Source organism: Orcinus orca, chromosome X (assembly GCF_937001465.1).
Source record: "Orcinus orca chromosome X, mOrcOrc1.1, whole genome shotgun sequence".
NCBI classification, from domain to species: Eukaryota; Metazoa; Chordata; class Mammalia; order Artiodactyla; family Delphinidae; genus Orcinus; species Orcinus orca.
Window position 1 is genome coordinate 62,058,170 of NC_064580.1, and position 18,548 is coordinate 62,076,717.

At 40.0% G+C, this 18,548-nt stretch overlaps 1 protein-coding gene across 17 annotated transcripts in view; it reads left to right on the forward strand.

The window, feature by feature from the left end:
• TAF1 (TATA-box binding protein associated factor 1) overlaps window positions 1–18,548 on the forward strand; it is a 103,186-nt gene that overhangs the window by 15,794 nt on the left and 68,844 nt on the right. For all 17 annotated transcript variants that reach the window (XR_004486487.2, XR_007474914.1, XR_007474913.1 and 14 more), the window contains 10 exons: window positions 37–164; window positions 258–365; window positions 482–655; window positions 1,104–1,277; window positions 1,507–1,611; window positions 3,387–3,587; window positions 3,757–3,898; window positions 4,324–4,454; window positions 5,106–5,186; window positions 18,273–18,422. Coding sequence is in view for 14 of the 17 variants with exons in the window: in XM_049705075.1 (XP_049561032.1) it covers window positions 37–164; window positions 258–365; window positions 482–655; window positions 1,104–1,277; window positions 1,507–1,611; window positions 3,387–3,587; window positions 3,757–3,898; window positions 4,324–4,454; window positions 5,106–5,186; window positions 18,273–18,422 (1,394 nt within the window). In the remaining 3 variants the exon portion in view is untranslated. The remainder of the gene's footprint in view (window positions 1–36; window positions 165–257; window positions 366–481; window positions 656–1,103; window positions 1,278–1,506; window positions 1,612–3,386; window positions 3,588–3,756; window positions 3,899–4,323; window positions 4,455–5,105; window positions 5,187–18,272; window positions 18,423–18,548) is intronic.

An 18,548-nucleotide genomic window follows, 5' to 3' on the forward strand; every position in this document is an offset into this window, starting at 1 on the left:
GGGATAACAACTCCAGGGTGACTTTTGTTTCCTCAGAAATTCCAGATGAAAAGGAAGAGGCTACTTCTAACTCCCCCTCCAAGGAGAGTAAGAAGGAATCATCTCTGAAGAAGAGTCGAATTCTGTTAGGGAAAACAGGAGTCATCAAGGAGGAACCACAGCAGGTCTGTGAAGGGAAAAGGGGTTTGGTGTTTAGAAGAACAAAGAAAGGTAATGGAGAAGGATAGTCTCACTAAGGTTTGATGATCTATCATTAGAACATGTCTCAGCCAGAAGTGAAAGATCCATGGAATCTCTCCAATGATGAATATTACTACCCTAAGCAACAGGGTCTTCGAGGCACCTTTGGAGGAAATATTATCCAGGTAAAAGTAGCATTTTTTCTGTGGTGAATGGGAACCACTGCTTTTTTATGATGGAGGATATGGGTAAATCTTGCCTAGGCTGGAGTTTAATTTGAACCCTTATATTTCTGTCTTAGCACTCAATTCCTGCTGTGGAATTGCGGCAGCCCTTCTTTCCCACCCACATGGGGCCCATTAAACTACGGCAGTTCCATCGCCCACCTCTAAAGAAGTACTCTTTTGGGGCACTATCTCAGCCAGGTCCCCACTCGGTCCAGCCCTTGCTAAAGCACATCAAAAAGAAGGCTAAGGTATGATTGAATCTTGGTTAGAAAAAAACAGCTATAAAAGACATTGGAGTACAAATGGGGGAGATGGACTGGATATTAGATGATACTAGGATATTATTTATTTTCTTAGATGTGATAGAATGTTACTGTGGTTATTTAGGAGAATGTCCTTATTCTTGGGAGATGTATGAAAATGCGGTGAAGTGCCACGATAACTGCAACTTTGAAAAACGGTTAAGCAAAATCTATTGAGAGAGAGTTACAGGTAAAACAAATATGGCAAAATATAAAGTTACATCTAAGTGGTGGGATAATAGGTGTTCATAGTTTTGACTTTATGTTTGAAAATTTTTGCAATGAAATTGGGAAAAAAAAGGCAGGTAAGAGTTTTTGATGTCTCAATGAACGACATCACTCTGTAATTATTGTCCTGTCAGTAGCTGTACTGTATTGTCTTTGTTCTCGGCAGATGAGAGAACAAGAGAGGCAAGCTTCAGGTGGTGGAGAGATGTTTTTCATGCGCACACCTCAGGACCTCACAGGCAAAGATGGAGATCTTATTCTTGCAGAATATAGTGAGGAAAATGGACCATTAATGATGCAGGTTGGCATGGCAACCAAGATTAAAAACTACTATAAGCGGGTGAGTCTGCTCAGAAAATCTTTGTTGTTAGTATAGTTGTAGTTAAATATCCAGTGATCATATGTGAACGTGTATTTTCTTATTTTATACTAGAAATTTATTGGGAGAAAGGAATGATATCCATTTTGCAGGTAGTACTATTAGTAGAATGCTGTGCTCATGGAATATTTTGTGTAGGCTTATTGATTATATTCTGGGATAGTAACTGGGTCTGCTGCATTCCTTATAGAAACCCGGAAAAGATCCCGGAGCCCCAGATTGTAAATATGGAGAAACTGTTTACTGCCATACATCTCCTTTTCTAGGCTCACTCCATCCTGGACAATTACTGCAGGTGAGGAATTACTTCCTGTTGTAACTCTTTCCTAAGGAAATTGACAGATGAGCTAGTCAGCCCAGAAAGGACCAATTCTAGTTGATTGAGATACTGTTTATATATCAAGTATGGGAAAGAGCAATATAAACTAAAAATGATTATAATACAAAAATTTTTTGCATGTTTTTATTGAAACTGGCTCCTTATTATGTTATTCAGTAAGTTAAATTTGAAATAGTTTTTTGAAAATACCTAGTGGTAAGAAGTCTAGAAACATCTGGGTGGCATAGGGAAATCAACCTGGGATTAATAATTTACTATAGGGACTTCCCTGGTGGTCCAGTGGTTAAGACTTCACCTTCCAATGCAGGGGGTGCAGGTTCAATACCTGGTTGGGGAGCTAAGATCCCACATGCCTTGGGGCCAAAAAACCAAAACATAAAACAGACGCAATATTGTAACAAATTCAATAAAGCCTTTAAAAATGGTCCACATTTTAAAAAAAATCTTAAAAAATATTTACGATAGTTAATTTATGAATGTTTAATTTGTATGTGTAAGATGGGTATGTTTTGATTATATTAGTCATGGTCATTTTGAGTATTGAACCACCCTGAACTGTGCTACTTACAGTCCCCAGCTGTAGTGAAATGGTTTTTTCCCCTCTTTGTTCTGATGGGTATAGAGATGCCCTTTGGTAACCTAGCTTTTACATGTTTTGTTAAGGCAATGTACAGAGGTCCACAAATGATGTGAGGAAATCTTTAGCACTCTTCTACCTTGTTTCCCCCCCACTCCCGCCCCACTTCATTTCTCTTGGCAATCTTAACCATTTTACCTGCTCTTGTACCTACTTTATTCCATTGTTTCTATTGCTTATTCTCTTAAAGCATCTAATAAGCACATTTTTTTTTTATCCTCTACATCTGTAATCCATTTCCCACCATATTTTGAGTATCACCTTCATATTGTTCCTGGAGTTCCTACCCCTGTAACTTTCTATTGAGATTTTCTACCAGTCCATCCCCTTCTTATGTGGCTACTTTTGTAGTCTCTCAGAGAGATCCTTTTTTACCTTCCCCTGTAACTCTTTTTCACATTTAGAATTTTCTTTCCACACCTATCTATTGAAGATCCTCCCTCTTTCTACTTTTCTGATTTTTTTGAAAAGTCTTTCCTTAGAATCACAGCTTCTTGTGATAGTTGATCCTCATCTGGCTGCTGCTTAAACAAGCTCAAATGTTTCTGTCCTGCATGTTTAGTCTGTCTTTTCTAGCACACTTTCTAATTCATCAGTTGTTTTTGTTGTTTTATTTTTTTATTAATTTACTTAACAAATGTTTTGATCTCACATATTATGTCAAGGGCTATGCTAGGTCTAGGGTAATAGTATGGTACTTGTTAGTTTATAAAGTGATTTTCATATGTAATCTTTATAGCAATCGTGTGAGGTATAGGCGTTTTAAATATCTCCATTTTGGAGATGAGGAAAATTAAGCTCATAGCTATTAAGTAATTTATCTGACATCATACAGTGAGTAGCAGAGCCAGTGTCATCTGAATCCAAATCCTGTAGTTTCCCTACTACTGACTCTTAAAGGTAGCCAGTGGGTAAAAAATTATCTGTCTAATCCCATTTGATACTCCATGTTATAATTTGTTTACGTTATTCGATAGACCTTAGATGGCATAATGGGGATAGAGAGCAAACAAGCTTGATTTTCCTTTCTCATTAGTTTACTAAATTTCCAGGGTTTCTCTGTATATAACTTTTGTGTTTTTGTTTTTGTTAGGCATTTGAGAACAATCTTTTTCGTGCTCCAATTTATCTTCATAAGATGCCAGAAAGTGACTTCCTTATCATTCGCACAAGACAAGGTTACTATATTCGGGAATTAGTGGATATTTTTGTGGTTGGACAGCAGTGCCCCTTGTTTGAAGTTCCTGGGCCCAACTCCAAAAGGGCCAATACACATATTCGAGACTTTCTCCAGGTAAGAATGAGAGGATAGGGAGGGGCTCTGGGTGTACACAAAAGGATATGTGGACTTGGGGGCACACCAGGAAAGATCAAAACACATAGGGCATTAGCAGGGGAAGGGGCCCTGGGGAGGACTTTTATCCTTACTTTGCCAAATAAAAAAAATTCGGTTTGTTGGGCAGGTGTTTATTTACCGCCTGTTCTGGAAGAGTAAAGATCGGCCACGGCGGATCCGAATGGAAGATATAAAAAAAGCCTTTCCTTCCCATTCAGAAAGCAGCATCCGGAAGAGGCTAAAGCTCTGCGCTGACTTCAAACGCACAGGTCATCAATTGTGACTGATTATATGTCCTCTCTGCCTCTCTCCAAGAAAGGAATTACGGCTTCCAGTTAAAAGGATAAACATACAGTTAATAAAGTAGAAAAAAATAATAAAGTCATCAAAAGGAGGTAGCAAATCTTCTAATTATGGAGATTCTGATTACTATTTAATTTTTTTTTTTTTTTTTTTTTTTTTTTGCTATTTAATCTTGCCTGTCAGGAAATTCAGTGTGATTATTGGATGTCTTACATGAGATATAGGAAACCTAGCAGCAGGGCTTTTCTTTGCCGGACAGTCAGGCTAACTGTGGCTAGGCCTGATACCTTCTGGGACATTGCCTAGTTCAGTCTTGTTTCGCTATCCCTGTTGCTGTCAATGAAAGGGCCTTTGGAATTCAGAATGGTCTCATTTTCTCTATCTTTTCTAGGCATGGACTCAAACTGGTGGGTGCTGAAGTCTGATTTTCGTTTACCAACTGAGGAGGAGATCAGGGCTATGGTGTCTCCAGAGCAGTGCTGCGCTTATTATAGTATGATAGCAGCAGAGCAGCGGCTGAAGGTGAACACCTTCCTCTTAGGCACTACTTGTGCCTATGGGTTTTTTCCAGAGAGATGAGGGTGAAGACTTTTCTCACTGGCTTACAAATGATGGTTACTAGATTATTACCAACTATTTATAAAGTCAAACTGTATGATGTACTCTGTGTACATCGGTTCTGGGGTAAACTGCATTGTAGCTACATACCAGTGGGAAGGCCTAGTGAGGGACTTAGGGCATATTGTTTTGCTTTGAAAATGGTTGCTCATTCATTTGGGTGGTGGTTTTAATCTCTGTTCTTTGTAAGACAGGTGTGTTAGCAGGAAAAGTACTTCTTAGTTGTTTTCTATAGCCTTCCAGGTGGGCAGAGATGATGATGGTGCTGGACATGTGGCTTAGAGAAGCATAATGTCCTTATCAGGCCAAAATAGGAAAGGTCTAGCTGGGGTGAGATAGCACAACTCTGTCCCATTGAGTTAATAAGCATCTCTATTCAGCTTCCTAATGGGCCTTAACTATCCACATGTATTAGCCTAAGGATGTAGAATGGTGATAGGTACGCCTAAGACTTTACAGAATCCATTCTCTATGCAAAATGGGCTTTTGGTGTTCTGTACTTGGTATTCAGTGAAACTTGTGCTTTGTCTTATGCATGGATTTGTCCTCTTCCAGGATGCTGGCTATGGTGAGAAGTCCTTTTTTGCTCCAGAAGAGGAAAATGAGGAAGATTTCCAGATGAAGATTGATGATGAGGTACGGCTTTAATCTTCATTGGTACATCCCATTTATCCTTTTTTTTTTAAAAAAACAGCTTTATTGAGATGATTGACATACAATAAACGGCACATATTTAAAGTGTACTATTTGGTACATTTCGTTGTATGTTTATACCTGTGAAATTGTCGTGACAAGATAATGAGTGTATCTGTCACCCCCACAAGTTTCTTCGTGCCTCTTTGAAATCCCTTTCTCCATTCTCCTCCCTTCTCTCTACCCTCCCTGTCCCTCCTTGACAACCACTGATGTGCTTCCTGTCACTATAGATGAGTTTACACTTTTTAGAATTTTAGGTAAATGGAATCCGTACAGTTACATGTACTCTTTTTTTTTTAATTGTGGTAAAATACATGTAACACAAAATTTACCATCTCAACCTTTAAGTGTGTATTCAGTAGTGTTAACTACATTCACATTGTTATACAGCCAATCTCCAGAACACTTTTCATCTTGTAAAACTGAAACTATTACCCATTAAACAGTAATTCACCGTTTTTCCCTCCCTCAGCCCCTGGCAACCACCATTTTACTTTCTGTCCCTATGAATTTTACTACTTTAGGTGCTTCACCTTACAGTATTTGGTTTTTTTTTTTTTAACATCTTTATTGGGGTATAATTGCTTTACAATGGTGTGCTAGTTTCTGCTTTATAACAAAGTGAATCAGCTATACACATACATATGTTCCCATATCTCCTCCCTCTTACGTCTCCCTCCCTCACACCCTCCCTATCCTACTCCTCCAGGCGGTCACAAAGCACCTAGCCGATATCCCTGTGCCATGCGGCTGCTTCCCACCAGCTATCTACCTTACATTTGTTAGTGTATGTATGTCCATGCCTCTCTCTCGCCCTGTCACAGCTCACCCTTCCCCCTACCCATATCCTCAAGTCCGTTCTCCAGTAGGTCTGTGTCTTTATTCCTGTCTTACCCCTAGGTTCTTTGTGACATTTTTTTTCTTAAATTCCATATATATGTGTTAGCATACGGGATTTGTCTTTCTTTTTCTGACTTACTTCACTCTGTATGACAGACTCTAGGTCTATCTACCTCATTACAAATAGCTTAATTTTGTTTCTTTTTATGGCTGAGTAATATTCCGTGGTATTTATGTGCCACATCTTCTTTATCCATTCATCTGATGATGGGCACTTAGGTTGTTTCCATCTCCAGGCTATTGTACATAGAGCTGCAATGAACATTTTCGTACATGACTCTTTTTAAACTTTGGTATTCTCAGGGTATATGCCCAGTAGTGGGATTGCTGGGTCATATGGTAGTTCTATTTGTAGTTTTTTAAGGAACCTCCATACTGTTCTCCATAGTGGCTGAATCAATTCACATTCCCACCAGCAGTGCAAGAGTGTTCCCTTTTGTCCACACCCTTTCCAGCATTTATTGTTTCTAGATTTTTTGATGATGGCCATTCTGACTGGTGTGAGATGATACCTCATTGTAGTTTTGATTTGCATTTCTCTAATGATTAATGATGTTGAGCATTCTCTCATGTGTTTGTTGGCAGTCTATATCTTTGGAGAAATGTCTCTTTAGGTCTTCTGCCCATTTTTGGATTGGGTTGTTTTTTTGTTATTGAGCTGCATGAGCTGCTTGTAAATTTTGGAAATTAATCCGTTGTCAGTTGCTTCATTTGCAAATATTTTCTCCCATTCTGAGGGTTGTCTTTTGCTCTTGTTTATGGTTTCCTTTGCTGTGCAAAAGCCTTGAAGTTTCATTAGGTCCCATTTGTTTATTTTTGTTTTTATTTCCCTTTCTCTAGGAGGTGGGTCCAAAAGGATCTTGCTTCGATTTATGTCACAGAGTGTTCTGCCTATGTTTTCCTCTAAGAGTTTGATAGTTTCTGGCCTTACATTTAGGTCTTTAATCCATTTTGAGCTTATTTTTGTGTATGTTGTTAGGGAGTGGTCTAATCTCATACTTTTACATGTACCTGTCCAGTTTTCCCAGCACCACTTATTGAAGAGGCTGTCCTTTCTCCACTGTACATCCCTGCCTCCTTTATCAAAGATAAGGTGACCATATGTGCATGAGTTTATCTCTGGGCTTTCTATCCTGTTCCATTGATCTATCTCTCTGTTTCTGTGCCAGTACCATACTGTCTTGATTACTGTAGCTTTGTGGCATAGTGTGAAGTCAGGGAGCCTGATTCCTCCAGCTCCGTTTTTCGTTCCCAAGATTGCTTTGGCTATTCAGGGTCTTTTGTGTTTCCATACAAACTGTGAAATTTTTTGTTCTAGTTCTGTGAAAAATGCCAGTGGTACTTTGATAGGGGTTGCATTGAATCTATAGATTGCTTTGGGTAGTAGAGTCATTTTCACAATGTTGATTCTTCCAATCCAAGAACATGGTATATCTCTCCATCTATTTGTATCATCTTTAATTTCTTTCATCAGTGTCTTATAATTTTCTGCATACAGGTGTTTTGTCTCCTTAGGTAGGTTTAGTCCTAGATATTTTATTCTTTTTGTTGCAGTGGTAAATGGGAGTGTTTTCTTGATTTCACTTTTAGATTTTTCATCATTAGTGTATAGGAATGCCAGAGATTTCTGTGCATTGATTTTGTATGCTCCTACTTTACCAAATTCATTGATTAGCCCTAGTAGTTTTCTGGAAGCATCTTTAGGATTCTCTATGTATAGTATCATGTCATCTGCAAACAGTGACAGCTTTACTTCTTTTCCGATTTGGATTCCTTTTATTTCCTTTTCTTCTCTGATTGATGTGGCTAAAACTTCCAAAACTATGTTGAATAAGAGTGGTGAGAGTGGGCAACCTTGTCTTGTTCCTGATCTTAGTGGAAATGCTTTCAGTTTTTCACCATTGAGAATGATGTTGGCTGTGGGCTTGTCATATATGGCCTTTATTGTGTTGAGGAATGTTCCCTCTGTGCCTACTTTTCTGCAGGGTTTTTATCAGAAATGGGTGTTGAATTTTGTCAAAAGCTTTCTCTGCATGTATTGAGATGATCATGTGGTTTTCTCCTTCAATTTGTTAATATGGTTTATCACATTGATAGATTTGCGTATATTGAAGAATCCTTGCTTTCCTGGAATAAACCCCACTTGATCATGGTGTATGATCCTTTTAATGTGCTGTTGGATTGTTTGCTAGTATTTTGTTGAGGATTTTTGCATCTATGTTCATCAGTGATATTGGCCTGTAGTTTTCTTTCTTTGTGACATCCTTGTTTGGTTTTGGTGTCAGGGTGATGGTGGTCTTGTAAAATGAGTTTGGGGGTGTTCCTCCCTCTGCTATATGTTGGAAGAGTTTGAGAAGGATAGGTGTTAGCTCTTCTCCAAATGTTTGAAAGAATTCGCCTGTGAAGCCATCTGGTCCTGGGCTTTTGTTTGTTGGAAGATTTTTAATCACAGTTTCAATTTCAGTGCTTGTGATTGGTCTGTTCATATTTTCTATTTCTTCCTGATTCAGTCTTGGCAGGTTGTGCATTTCTAAGAATTTGTCCATTTCTTCCAGGTTGTCCATTTTATTGGCATAGAGTTGCTTGTAGTAATCTCTCATAATCTTTTTTTGTTTCTGCAGTGTCAGTTGTTACTTCTTTTTCATTTCTAATTCTATTGATTTGAGTCTTCTCCCTTTTTTTCTTGATGAGTCTGGGTAATGGTTTATCTATTTTGTTTATCTTCTCAAAGAACCAGCTTGTAGTTTTATTGATCTTTGCTATCGTTTCCTTCATTTCTTTTTCATTTATTTCTGATCTGATTTTTATGATTTCTTTCCTTCTGCTAACTTTGGGGTATTTTTGTTCTTCTTTCTCTAATTGCTTGAGGTGCAAGGTTAGGTTGTTTATTTGAGATGTTTCCTGTTTCTTAAGGTGGGCTTGTATTGCTATCAACTTCCCTCTTAGAACTGATTTTGCTGCATCCCATAGGTTTGGGGTCATTGTGTCTCCATTGTCATTTGTTTCTAGGTATTTTTTTATTTCCTCTTTGATTTCTTCAGTGATCACTTCGTTATAAAGTAGTGTATTGTTTAGCCTCCATGTGTTTGTATTTTTTACAGATCTTTTCCTGTAATTGATATCTAGTTTCGTGGCGTTGTGGTCGGAAAAGATACTTGATACAATTTCAGTTTTCTTAAATTTACCAAGGCTTGATTTGTGACCCAAGATATGATCTATCCTGGAGAATGTTCCATGAGCACTTGAGAAAAATGTGTATTCTGTTGTTTTTGGATGGAGTGTCCTATAAATATCAATTAAGTCCATCTTGTTTAATGTATCATTTAAACTTGTGTTTCCTTATTTATTTTCATTTTGGATGATCTGTCCATTGGTGAAAGTGGGGTGTTAAAGTCCCCTACTATGAATGTGTTACTGTCAATTTCCCCTTTTCTGGCTGTTAGTATTTGCCTTATGTATTGAGGTGCTCCTATGTTGGGTGCATAAATATTTACAATTGTTATATCTTTTTCTTGGATTGATCCCTTGATCATTATGTAGTGTCCTTCTTTGTCTCTTCTAATAGTCTTTATTTTAAAGTCTATTTTGTCTGATATGAGAATTGCTACTCCAGCTTTCTTTTGGTTTCCATTTGCATGGAATATCTTTTTCCATCCCCTTACTTTCAGTCTGTATGTGTCTCTAGGTCTGAAGTGGGTCTCTTGTAGACAGCATATATATGGGTCTTGTTTTTGTATCCATTCAGCCAATCTGTGTCTTTTGGTGGGAGCATTTAGTCCATTTACATTTAAGGTAATTATCGATATGTATGTTCCTATTCCCATTTTCTAAATTGTTTTGGGTTCGTTATTATAGGTCTTTTCCTTCTCTTGTGTTTCTTGCCTAGATAAGTTCCTCTAGCATTTGTTGTAAAGCTGGTTTGGTGGTGAACTCTCTCAGCTTTTGCTTGTCTGTAAAGGTTTTAATTTCTCCATCAAATCTGAATGAGATCCTTGCTGGGTAGAGTAATCTTGGTTGCAGATTTTTCTCCTTCATCACTTTCAGTATGTCCTGCCACTCCCTTCTGGCTTGCAGAGTTTCCCTTGTGTGTTATTTGTTGTTTTTCTCTTGCTGCTCCTAATATGCTTTCTTTGTATTTAATTTTTGACAATTTGATTAATATGTGTCTTGGTGTATTTCTCCTTGGATTTATCCTGTATGGGACTCTCTGTGCTTCCTGGACTATTTCCTTTTCCATATTAGGGAAGTTTTCAACTATAATCTCTTCAAATATTTTCTCAGTCCCTTTCTTTTTCTCTTCTTCTTCTGGAACCCCTGTAATTTGGATGTTGCTGCATTTAATGCTGTCCCAGAGGTCTCTGAGACTGTCCTCAGTTCTTTTCATTCTTTTTTCTTTATTCTGCTCTGCAGTAGTTATTTCCACTATTTTATCTTCCAGGTCACTTATCCGTTCTTCTGCCTCAGTTATTCTGCTATTGATCCCATCTAGAGTATTTTTCATTTCATTTATTGTGTTGTTCATCATTGTTTGTTTCATCTTTAGTTCTTCTAGGTCCTTGTTAAATGTTTCTTGCATTTTGTCCATTCTATTTCCAAGATTTTGGATCATCTTTAATATCATTATTCTGAATTCTTTTTCAGGTAGACTGCCTATTTCCTATTCATTTGTTAGGTCTCGTGGGTTTTTATCTTGCTCCCTCATCTGCTGTGTGTTTTTCTGTCTTCTCATTTTGCTTATCTTACTGTGTTTGGGGTCTCCTTTTTGCAGGCTGCAGGTTCGTAGTTCCCGTTGTATTTGATGACTGTCTCCAGTGGGTTGTGTAGGCTTCCTGGTGGAGGGGACTAGTGCCTGTGTTCTGGTGGATGAGGCTGGATCTTGTCTCTCTAGTGGGCAGGTCCACGTCTGGTGGTGTGTTTTGGGGTGTCTGTGGACTTATTATGATTTTAGGTAGCCTCTCTGCTAATGGGTGGGGTTGTGTTCCTGTTTTGCTAGTTATTTGGCATAGGTTGTCCAGCACTGTAGCTTGCTGGTCGTTGAGTGAAGCTGGGTGCTGGTGTTGAGATGGAGATCTCTGGGAGATTTTCACTGTTTGATATTATGTGAAGCTGGGAGGTCTCTTGTTGACCAGTGTCGTGAAGTTGGCTCTCCCACCTGAGAGGCACAGCACTGACTCCTGGCTGCAGCACCAAGAGCCTTTCACCCATACGGCTCAGAGTAAAAGGGAGAAAGAGTAGAGAGAGAATTAGTAGAGGTAGGAAGAAAGAAAGGAAGGAGGAAGGGAGGGAGGGAGGGAGAGAAGGAAGGAAGAAAGAAAGGAAAGAGGGAAAGAAAGGAAGGAGGGAGGAAGGACGGAAGGAAGGAGGGAAGGAAGGAAAAAAGAAAGAAGGTACAGTAAAATAAAATAAAGTATAATAAAGTTACTAAATTAGAAAATAATTATTTAGGGGAAAAAAAGGGACAGATAGAACCTTAGGACAAATGGTGGAAGCAAAGGTATACAGGCAAAATCTTACACAGAAGCATACACATACACCCTCGGAAAAAGAGGTGAAGGGTAAAAAAATCATAAATCTTGCTCTCAAGGTCCACCTCCTCGATTTGGGATGATTCGTTGTCTAAAGGAGGGAAGGAAGGAAGGAAGGAAGGAAAGAACGAACGAAAAAAAGAAGGTAAGGTATAATAAAGTTATTAAAGTTAATTATTAAGAAAAAAAACTTAAAAAAAAAAACGGATGGATAGAACCCTAGGACAAGTGGTGGAAGCAAAGCTATACAGATAAATTCTCACAGAGAAGCATACACATACACACTCACAAAAAGAAAAAGGGGAAAAAATCATAAATCTTGCTCTCAAGGTCCACCTCCTCGATATGGGATGATTTGTTGTCTAAAGGAGGGAAGGAAGGAGAAGGTAAGAACGAACAAAAGAAAGAAAGAAGGTAAGGTATAATAAAGTTATTAAAATTAATTATTAAGGAAAAAAATTTTAAAAAACGGACGGATAGAACCCTAGGACAAGTGGTGGAAGCAAAGCTATACAGATAAATTCTGACACGGAAACATACACATACACACTCACAAAAAGAGAAAAGGGAAAAAATCATAAATCTTGCTCTCAAGGTCCACCTCCTCGATATGGGATGATTTGTTGTCTAAAGGAGGGAAGGAAGGAAGGAAGGTAAGAACGAACGAAAGAAAGAAAGAAGGTAAGGTATAATAAAGTTATTAAAATTAATTATTAAGGAAAAAAATTTTAAAAAACGGACGGATAGAACCCTAGGACAAGTGGTGGAAGCAAAGCTATACAGATAAATTCTCACACAGAAACATACACACTCACAAAAAGAGAAAAAGGGGAAAAAATCATAAATCTTGCTCTCAAGGTCCACCTTCTCGATTTGGGATGATTCGTTGTCTAAAGGAGGGAAGGAAGGAAGGAAGGAAGGAAAGAACGAACGAAAGAAAGAAAGAAGGTAAGGTATAATAAAGTTATTAAAATTAATTATTAAGAAAAATTTTAAAAAAAGGATGGATAGAACCCTAGGACAAGTGGTGGAAGCAAAGCTATACAGATAAATTCTCACACAGAAGCATACACATACACACTCACAAAAAGAGAAAAAGGGGAAAAAAATCATAAATCTTGCTCTCGAAGTCCACCTCCTCAATTTGGGATGATTTGTTGTCTATTCATGTATTCCACAGATGCAGGGTACATCAAGTTGATTGTGGAGCTTTAATCTGCTGCTTCTGAGGCTGCCGGGAGAGATTTCCCTTTCTCTTCCTTGTTCTCACAGCTCCCAGGGGCTCAGCTTTGGATTTGGCCCCGCCTCTACATGTAGGTCACTGGAGGGCGTCTGTTTTTTGCTCAGACAGGACGGGGTTAAAGGAGCCGCTGATTCGGAGGCTCTGGCTCACTCAGGCCGGGGGGGAGGGAGGGGCGTGCAATGTGGGGCGAGCCTGCAGTGGCAGAGGCCGGCGTGACCTTGCACCAGCCTGAGGCCCGCCATGCGTTCTCCCGGGGAAGTTGTCCCTGGATCCCGGGAACCTGGCAGTGGCGGGCTGCACAGGCTCCCCGGAAGAGGGGTGTGGATAGTGACCTGTGCTCGTACACAGGCCCCTTGGTGGCAGCAGCAGCAGCCTTAGCATCTCCCACCCGTCTGTGGGGTTCGCGTTTTTACCCGCGGCTTGCGCCCGTCTTTGGAGTTCCTTTAAGCAGCGCTCTTAAACACCTCTCCTCGCACACCGGGAAACAAAGAGGGAAGAAAAAGTCTCTTGCCTAGACCTTTTCCTGGACTCCCTCCCGGCTAGCTGTGGTGCACTAACCCCTTCAGGCTGTGTTCACGCCGCCAACCCCAGTCCTCCCCCTGGTCTCTGACCAAAGCCCGAGCCTCAGCTCGCAGCCCCGCCCACCCCGGAGGGTGAGCAGAGAAGCCTCTGGGGCTGCTGAGTGCCTGTCAGCACCGATCCTCTGTGCGGGAATCTCCCCGCTTTGCCCTTCACACCCCTGTTGCTGTGCTCTCCTCCACGGCTCCGAAGCTCCCCCCTCCGCCACCCGCCACCTGCAGTCTCCGCCCGCAAAGGGGCTTCCTAGTGTGTGGAAACCTTTCCTCCTTCACAGCTCTCTCCCACTGGTGCAGGTTCCGTCCCTATTCTTTTGTCTCTGTTTTTTCTTTTTTCTTTTGCCCTACCCAGGTACGTGGGGAGTTTCTTGCCTTTTGGGAGGTCTGAGGTCTTCTGCCAGCATTCAGTAGGTGTTCTGTAGGAGTTGCTCCACGTGTAGATGTATTTCTGGTGTATCTGTGGGGAGGAAGGTGATCTCGGTGTCTTACTCTTACACCATCTTCTTCTCTGCTCCAGTATTTGTTTTTATTTATATCACTGATTTATTTCATCTGGGATAATATTCTCAAGGTTCATTCAGGTTGTAGCATGTGTCAGAATTTCCTTCCTTTTTTTTTTTTTTTAGAGTTTTTGTTTTGTTTTTTATTATCTTTGGCTGTGTTGGGTCTTTGTTGCTGCACGCGGGCTTTCTCTAGTTGCAGCGAGCGGGGGCTACTCTTTGTTGCGGAGAGCGGGCTTCTCATTGCAGTGGCTTCTTTTGTTGCGGAGCACGGGATCTAGGTGCGCGGGCTTCAGTAGTTGTGGCGCATGGGCTCTAGAGCGCAGGCTCAGTAGTTGTGGTGCACGGGCTTAGTTGCTCCATGGCATGTGGGATCTTCCCGGACCAGGGCTCGAACCCGTGTCCCCTGCATTGGCAGGCAGATTCTTAACCACTGCGCCACCAGGGAAGCCCTTCCTTCCTTTTTAAGGCTGAATAATATTCTGTGATATATATATACACACACACACACATATACCATGGAATATTATTTTGGTTATCCATTCATCCATTGATGGACATTTGCATTGTTTCCACCTCTTAGCTGTTGTGAATAGTGCTACTATGAACATGGGTGTGCAGGTATCTCTTCAAGACCTTACTTTCAATTCTTTTGCATATATACCCAGAAATGGAATTGTTGGATCATATGGTAATTCTATTTTTATCAGTAGTTGTTTCAGGAACCTCCATAATTTTTTCAAAGCATCTGCACTGTTTTACATTCCTATCAATGGTGTATAAGAGTTCCAACATCTCCACTTTTTCGTCAGCATTTATTTATTGTTTTTTTGATAAGTAGCTATGTCAGTGGGTGTGAGGTGGTATCTTAGTGTGGTTTTGATTTGCATTTCGTTGATGATTAGTGTCTTTTCATGTGCTTGTTGGCCGTTTGTATGCCTTATTTTGAGAAATGTCTGTTCAAGCCCTTTGCCCATTTTTTGTTTGTTTTTTTGGCGGTACGAGGGCCTCTCACTGTTGTGGCCTCTCCCTGTTGCGGAGCACAGGCTCTGGACGTGCAGGCTCAGCGACCATGGCTCACGGGCCTAGCCGCTCTGCGGCATGTTGGATCTTCCCGGTTTGGGGCACAAACCCATGTCCGCTGCATCGGCAGGCGGACTCTCAACCACTGCGCCACCAGGGAAGCCCCTTTTGCCCATTTTTGAATTGTGTTGTTTGCTTTTTGCGGTTGAGTTGCAGGAGTTTATATATTCTGGGTGTTAACCTCTTTTCAGATATATGTTATGCAAATATTTTCTCCCATTCCATAGGTTGCCTTTCACTCGGTTGTGTCCTTTGTTGCTGAGAAATTTTAAATTTTGATGTAGTCCAGTTTACCTAATTTTACTTTTGTCACTTGTGCTTTTGCTTCCATATCCAGGAGATCATTGCCAAATCCAGTGTCGGGAAGCTTTTCCCCGTCTTTTCTTCTAAGAGTTTTACATTGTTAGTTCTTACATTTCAGTGTTTGTCCCATTTTGAGTTAATTTTTGTATATGGCGTAAAGTAAAGGTCCACCTTCGTTATTTTGTACGTGGGTGTTCTATTTTCCCAGCACCATTTGTTGAAAGTATAAATTTTTTCTTGTCTGTGTTCTTCACTCTAATGATGTTGAGATTCATCCAGGTGGTTGTGTGTATTAATAGTTTGTTCCTTTTATTGCTGCGTAGCATACTACAGTATGGATGTACCACAGTTTGTTTAATCATCTGTCAAAGGGCATTTTGGTTGTTCCCAGTTTTTGGCTATTATGAATAAAGCTGCTTTAAATATCCATGTATAAATCTTTATATGGACATACATTTTTTTGGTGGGGGGGTAAATACCTAGAAGTGAAATTGCTGGGTTGTGTGGTAACTCTATTTTACCTTTGGAGGAACTGCCAGACTTTTCCACAGTGGCTGCACCATCTACATTCCTACTAGCAGTGTATGAGGGTTCCAGTTTTCCAACATCCTTATCAACACTTGTTATTTTCTATTTATTATTATTACTCTTATTATTATTGCTCTCCTATAGTGGGTGTGAAGTGGTCTGTCATTGCAGTTTTAATTTGCATTTCCCTGATAGCTAAAGATGTTGAGCATCTTTCTATGTGCTTATTTATCATCCAGTTATCTTCTTTGGTTGAGGGTCTGTATCTCTTTTGCCCATTTTTATTTTTAATTAGTTGTTTGTTTTCTTCTAAAGTTTTGAGAGTTCTTTATGTATTCTAGGTCCGAGTTCCTTATCAGGTATGTGATTTACAAAGATTTTTCTCCCAGTCTGAGGCTTGTGTTTTAATTGTCTTAGCAGTGTCTTATGAAGAGCTGAAGTCTAACTTGTAAATCTTCTCCTTTGTTGCTTGTGGTTTTGGTGTTATATGTAAGATATTTTAATCTAACTCAGGGTTGCAAAATTTTTTTCTTATTTTTCTTCTAAAGGTTTTATTGTTTTAGATCTTATGGTTAGATCCATTTTGAGTTAATTTTTGTTTAGGGTGTAAGGTGTAGATTAAGGTTCTTTTTTTTTTTTTTTTTTTTTTTGTGGTACACAGGCCTCTCACTGTTGTGGCCTCTCCCGTTGCGGAGCACAGGCTCCAGACGCGCAGGCCCAGCAGCCATGGCTCACGGGCCTAGCTGCTCCGCGGCATGTGGGATCTTCCCAGACCGGAGCACGAACCCATGTCCCCTGCATTGGCAGGCAGACTTTCAACCACTGCGCCACCAGGGAAGCCCTAAGGTTCATTTTTCTTTGCATATGAATGTCCAGTTATTCTAGTACCATTTATCAAAAAATTAAATTATCTTTTAAAACAAAAATTTGGTCATATCACTCTCTTGCCCAAAGACTTCCTTTGGGTCCTCATTTCTTTTAGGAAGAAATCCTTAACGTGATTCATAAGGCTTTACATGATTTTGGTCTTGTACTGTAATACAACTCTCACCTCCTCTCATCTGTCACTGCCCATCTTTTTTTTTTTTTTTTTTTTTTTTAAACATCTTTATTGGAGTATAATTGCTTTACAATGGTATGTTAGTTTCAGCTTCACAACAAAATGAATCAGTTATATATATACATATGTTCCCATATCTCTTCACTGCCCATCTTATACTCTAAGCTCCAAACATACTGAAGTTCATTCAGTTCCCTTAATTTCTTTCTGCTGTCTTCTGGGATTTTGCAACTGCTCCTCCTTCTGCCTAGAATGTTTTCTCTCCACTCCTCTGTCATCTGACCTTCATCTACAAGTTATATTCTCCTGGAAGCTTTCCCCAACTCTGGCCCTCACTCCCACCCTTCATTCAGATTGGATCACCATCCTTTCCTTCTTTGTGTACATATAGCACTTTTTACTTTCCTATCATGGCACTGATCATGCAGTATTGAATTCGTTGGTTTATTTGTCTCTCCCTCACTAATATGAGGTCCTTGAGAAAGTAGTGCTTGACATGTGGTAGGTATTCCATAAATATTTGTTAAATGAGTGAATGATTGTCAGTGAGGTCAGGCAGAGTGACTAAAGAAGCATTGTTGTACTATTCTTTTGAGGTTGGAGTTAACAATGAGTGTATGTCTAAGAATTTCCAAAATTAAAGATTCTGTTGAATGGCCTTCAAGATTGAATTTCGAGTAGAGAATTGGTCTCTTTCTAGCTAATAATTTATACTCTTGACTGGTCTGTTTGGACAAGCACATTCCCCTTGTCTTAACTGCCTGATTATTTAATGGGGTCGATGAACACTATTCAGGGTCCCAGGAGAGGACAGGCCTTTTTGACCAAACCAGTGGCAGAGGTAGAATACACTTTAATTTATTGCTACTGGGACTGGGGCCAGTGCTTTTGTAAAGCATGCTTATCATCTAATTGTGAGAGTCATTCTGAAGAAGGCGTTTGAGCAATTGGACAATCAAATTTGGTCATCAATCTAACTTAACTCTTTGAGCATCATGAGGGTGGGGGGAACACTGTCTTTGAGAACTCTCAGTCAAACCCAAGGGATATGGGGCTGAAGGTACCACTGTTCAACATATTCCTACTTATACTGACTGAGAGCTTGGCCTCTATTTATTATCATGATTTAAGTACCATAGGAAAGAACAGCAGGCTGAGTACTGGGCAGCTTTATGAAACTATTGATCTCTGTGGGCAGTTTAAGGAAGCATCAAATTGTACATTATTGTAATTATCCTCACCTTCTAAGTATGGCTAGACATAGAGCAAATGTTTCCCACCACCCTTTGAATCTTTTTCTGTACCTCAGGTTCGCACTGCTCCTTGGAACACCACAAGGGCCTTCATTGCTGCCATGAAGGGCAAGTGTCTCCTGGAGGTGACTGGGGTGGCAGATCCCACAGGGTGTGGTGAAGGATTCTCCTATGTGAAGATTCCAAACAAACCAACACAGCAGAAGGTGAGACTGTCTGAATTTCTAGAGGTTAAAAATCAAGGGAGGAAGAAATAGAGGTTAAGGAATGGAGATGAATGGGTGGGGATCTGGAAAGCCATTAAAATGTTGACAGGATGACTTAAATGCCTA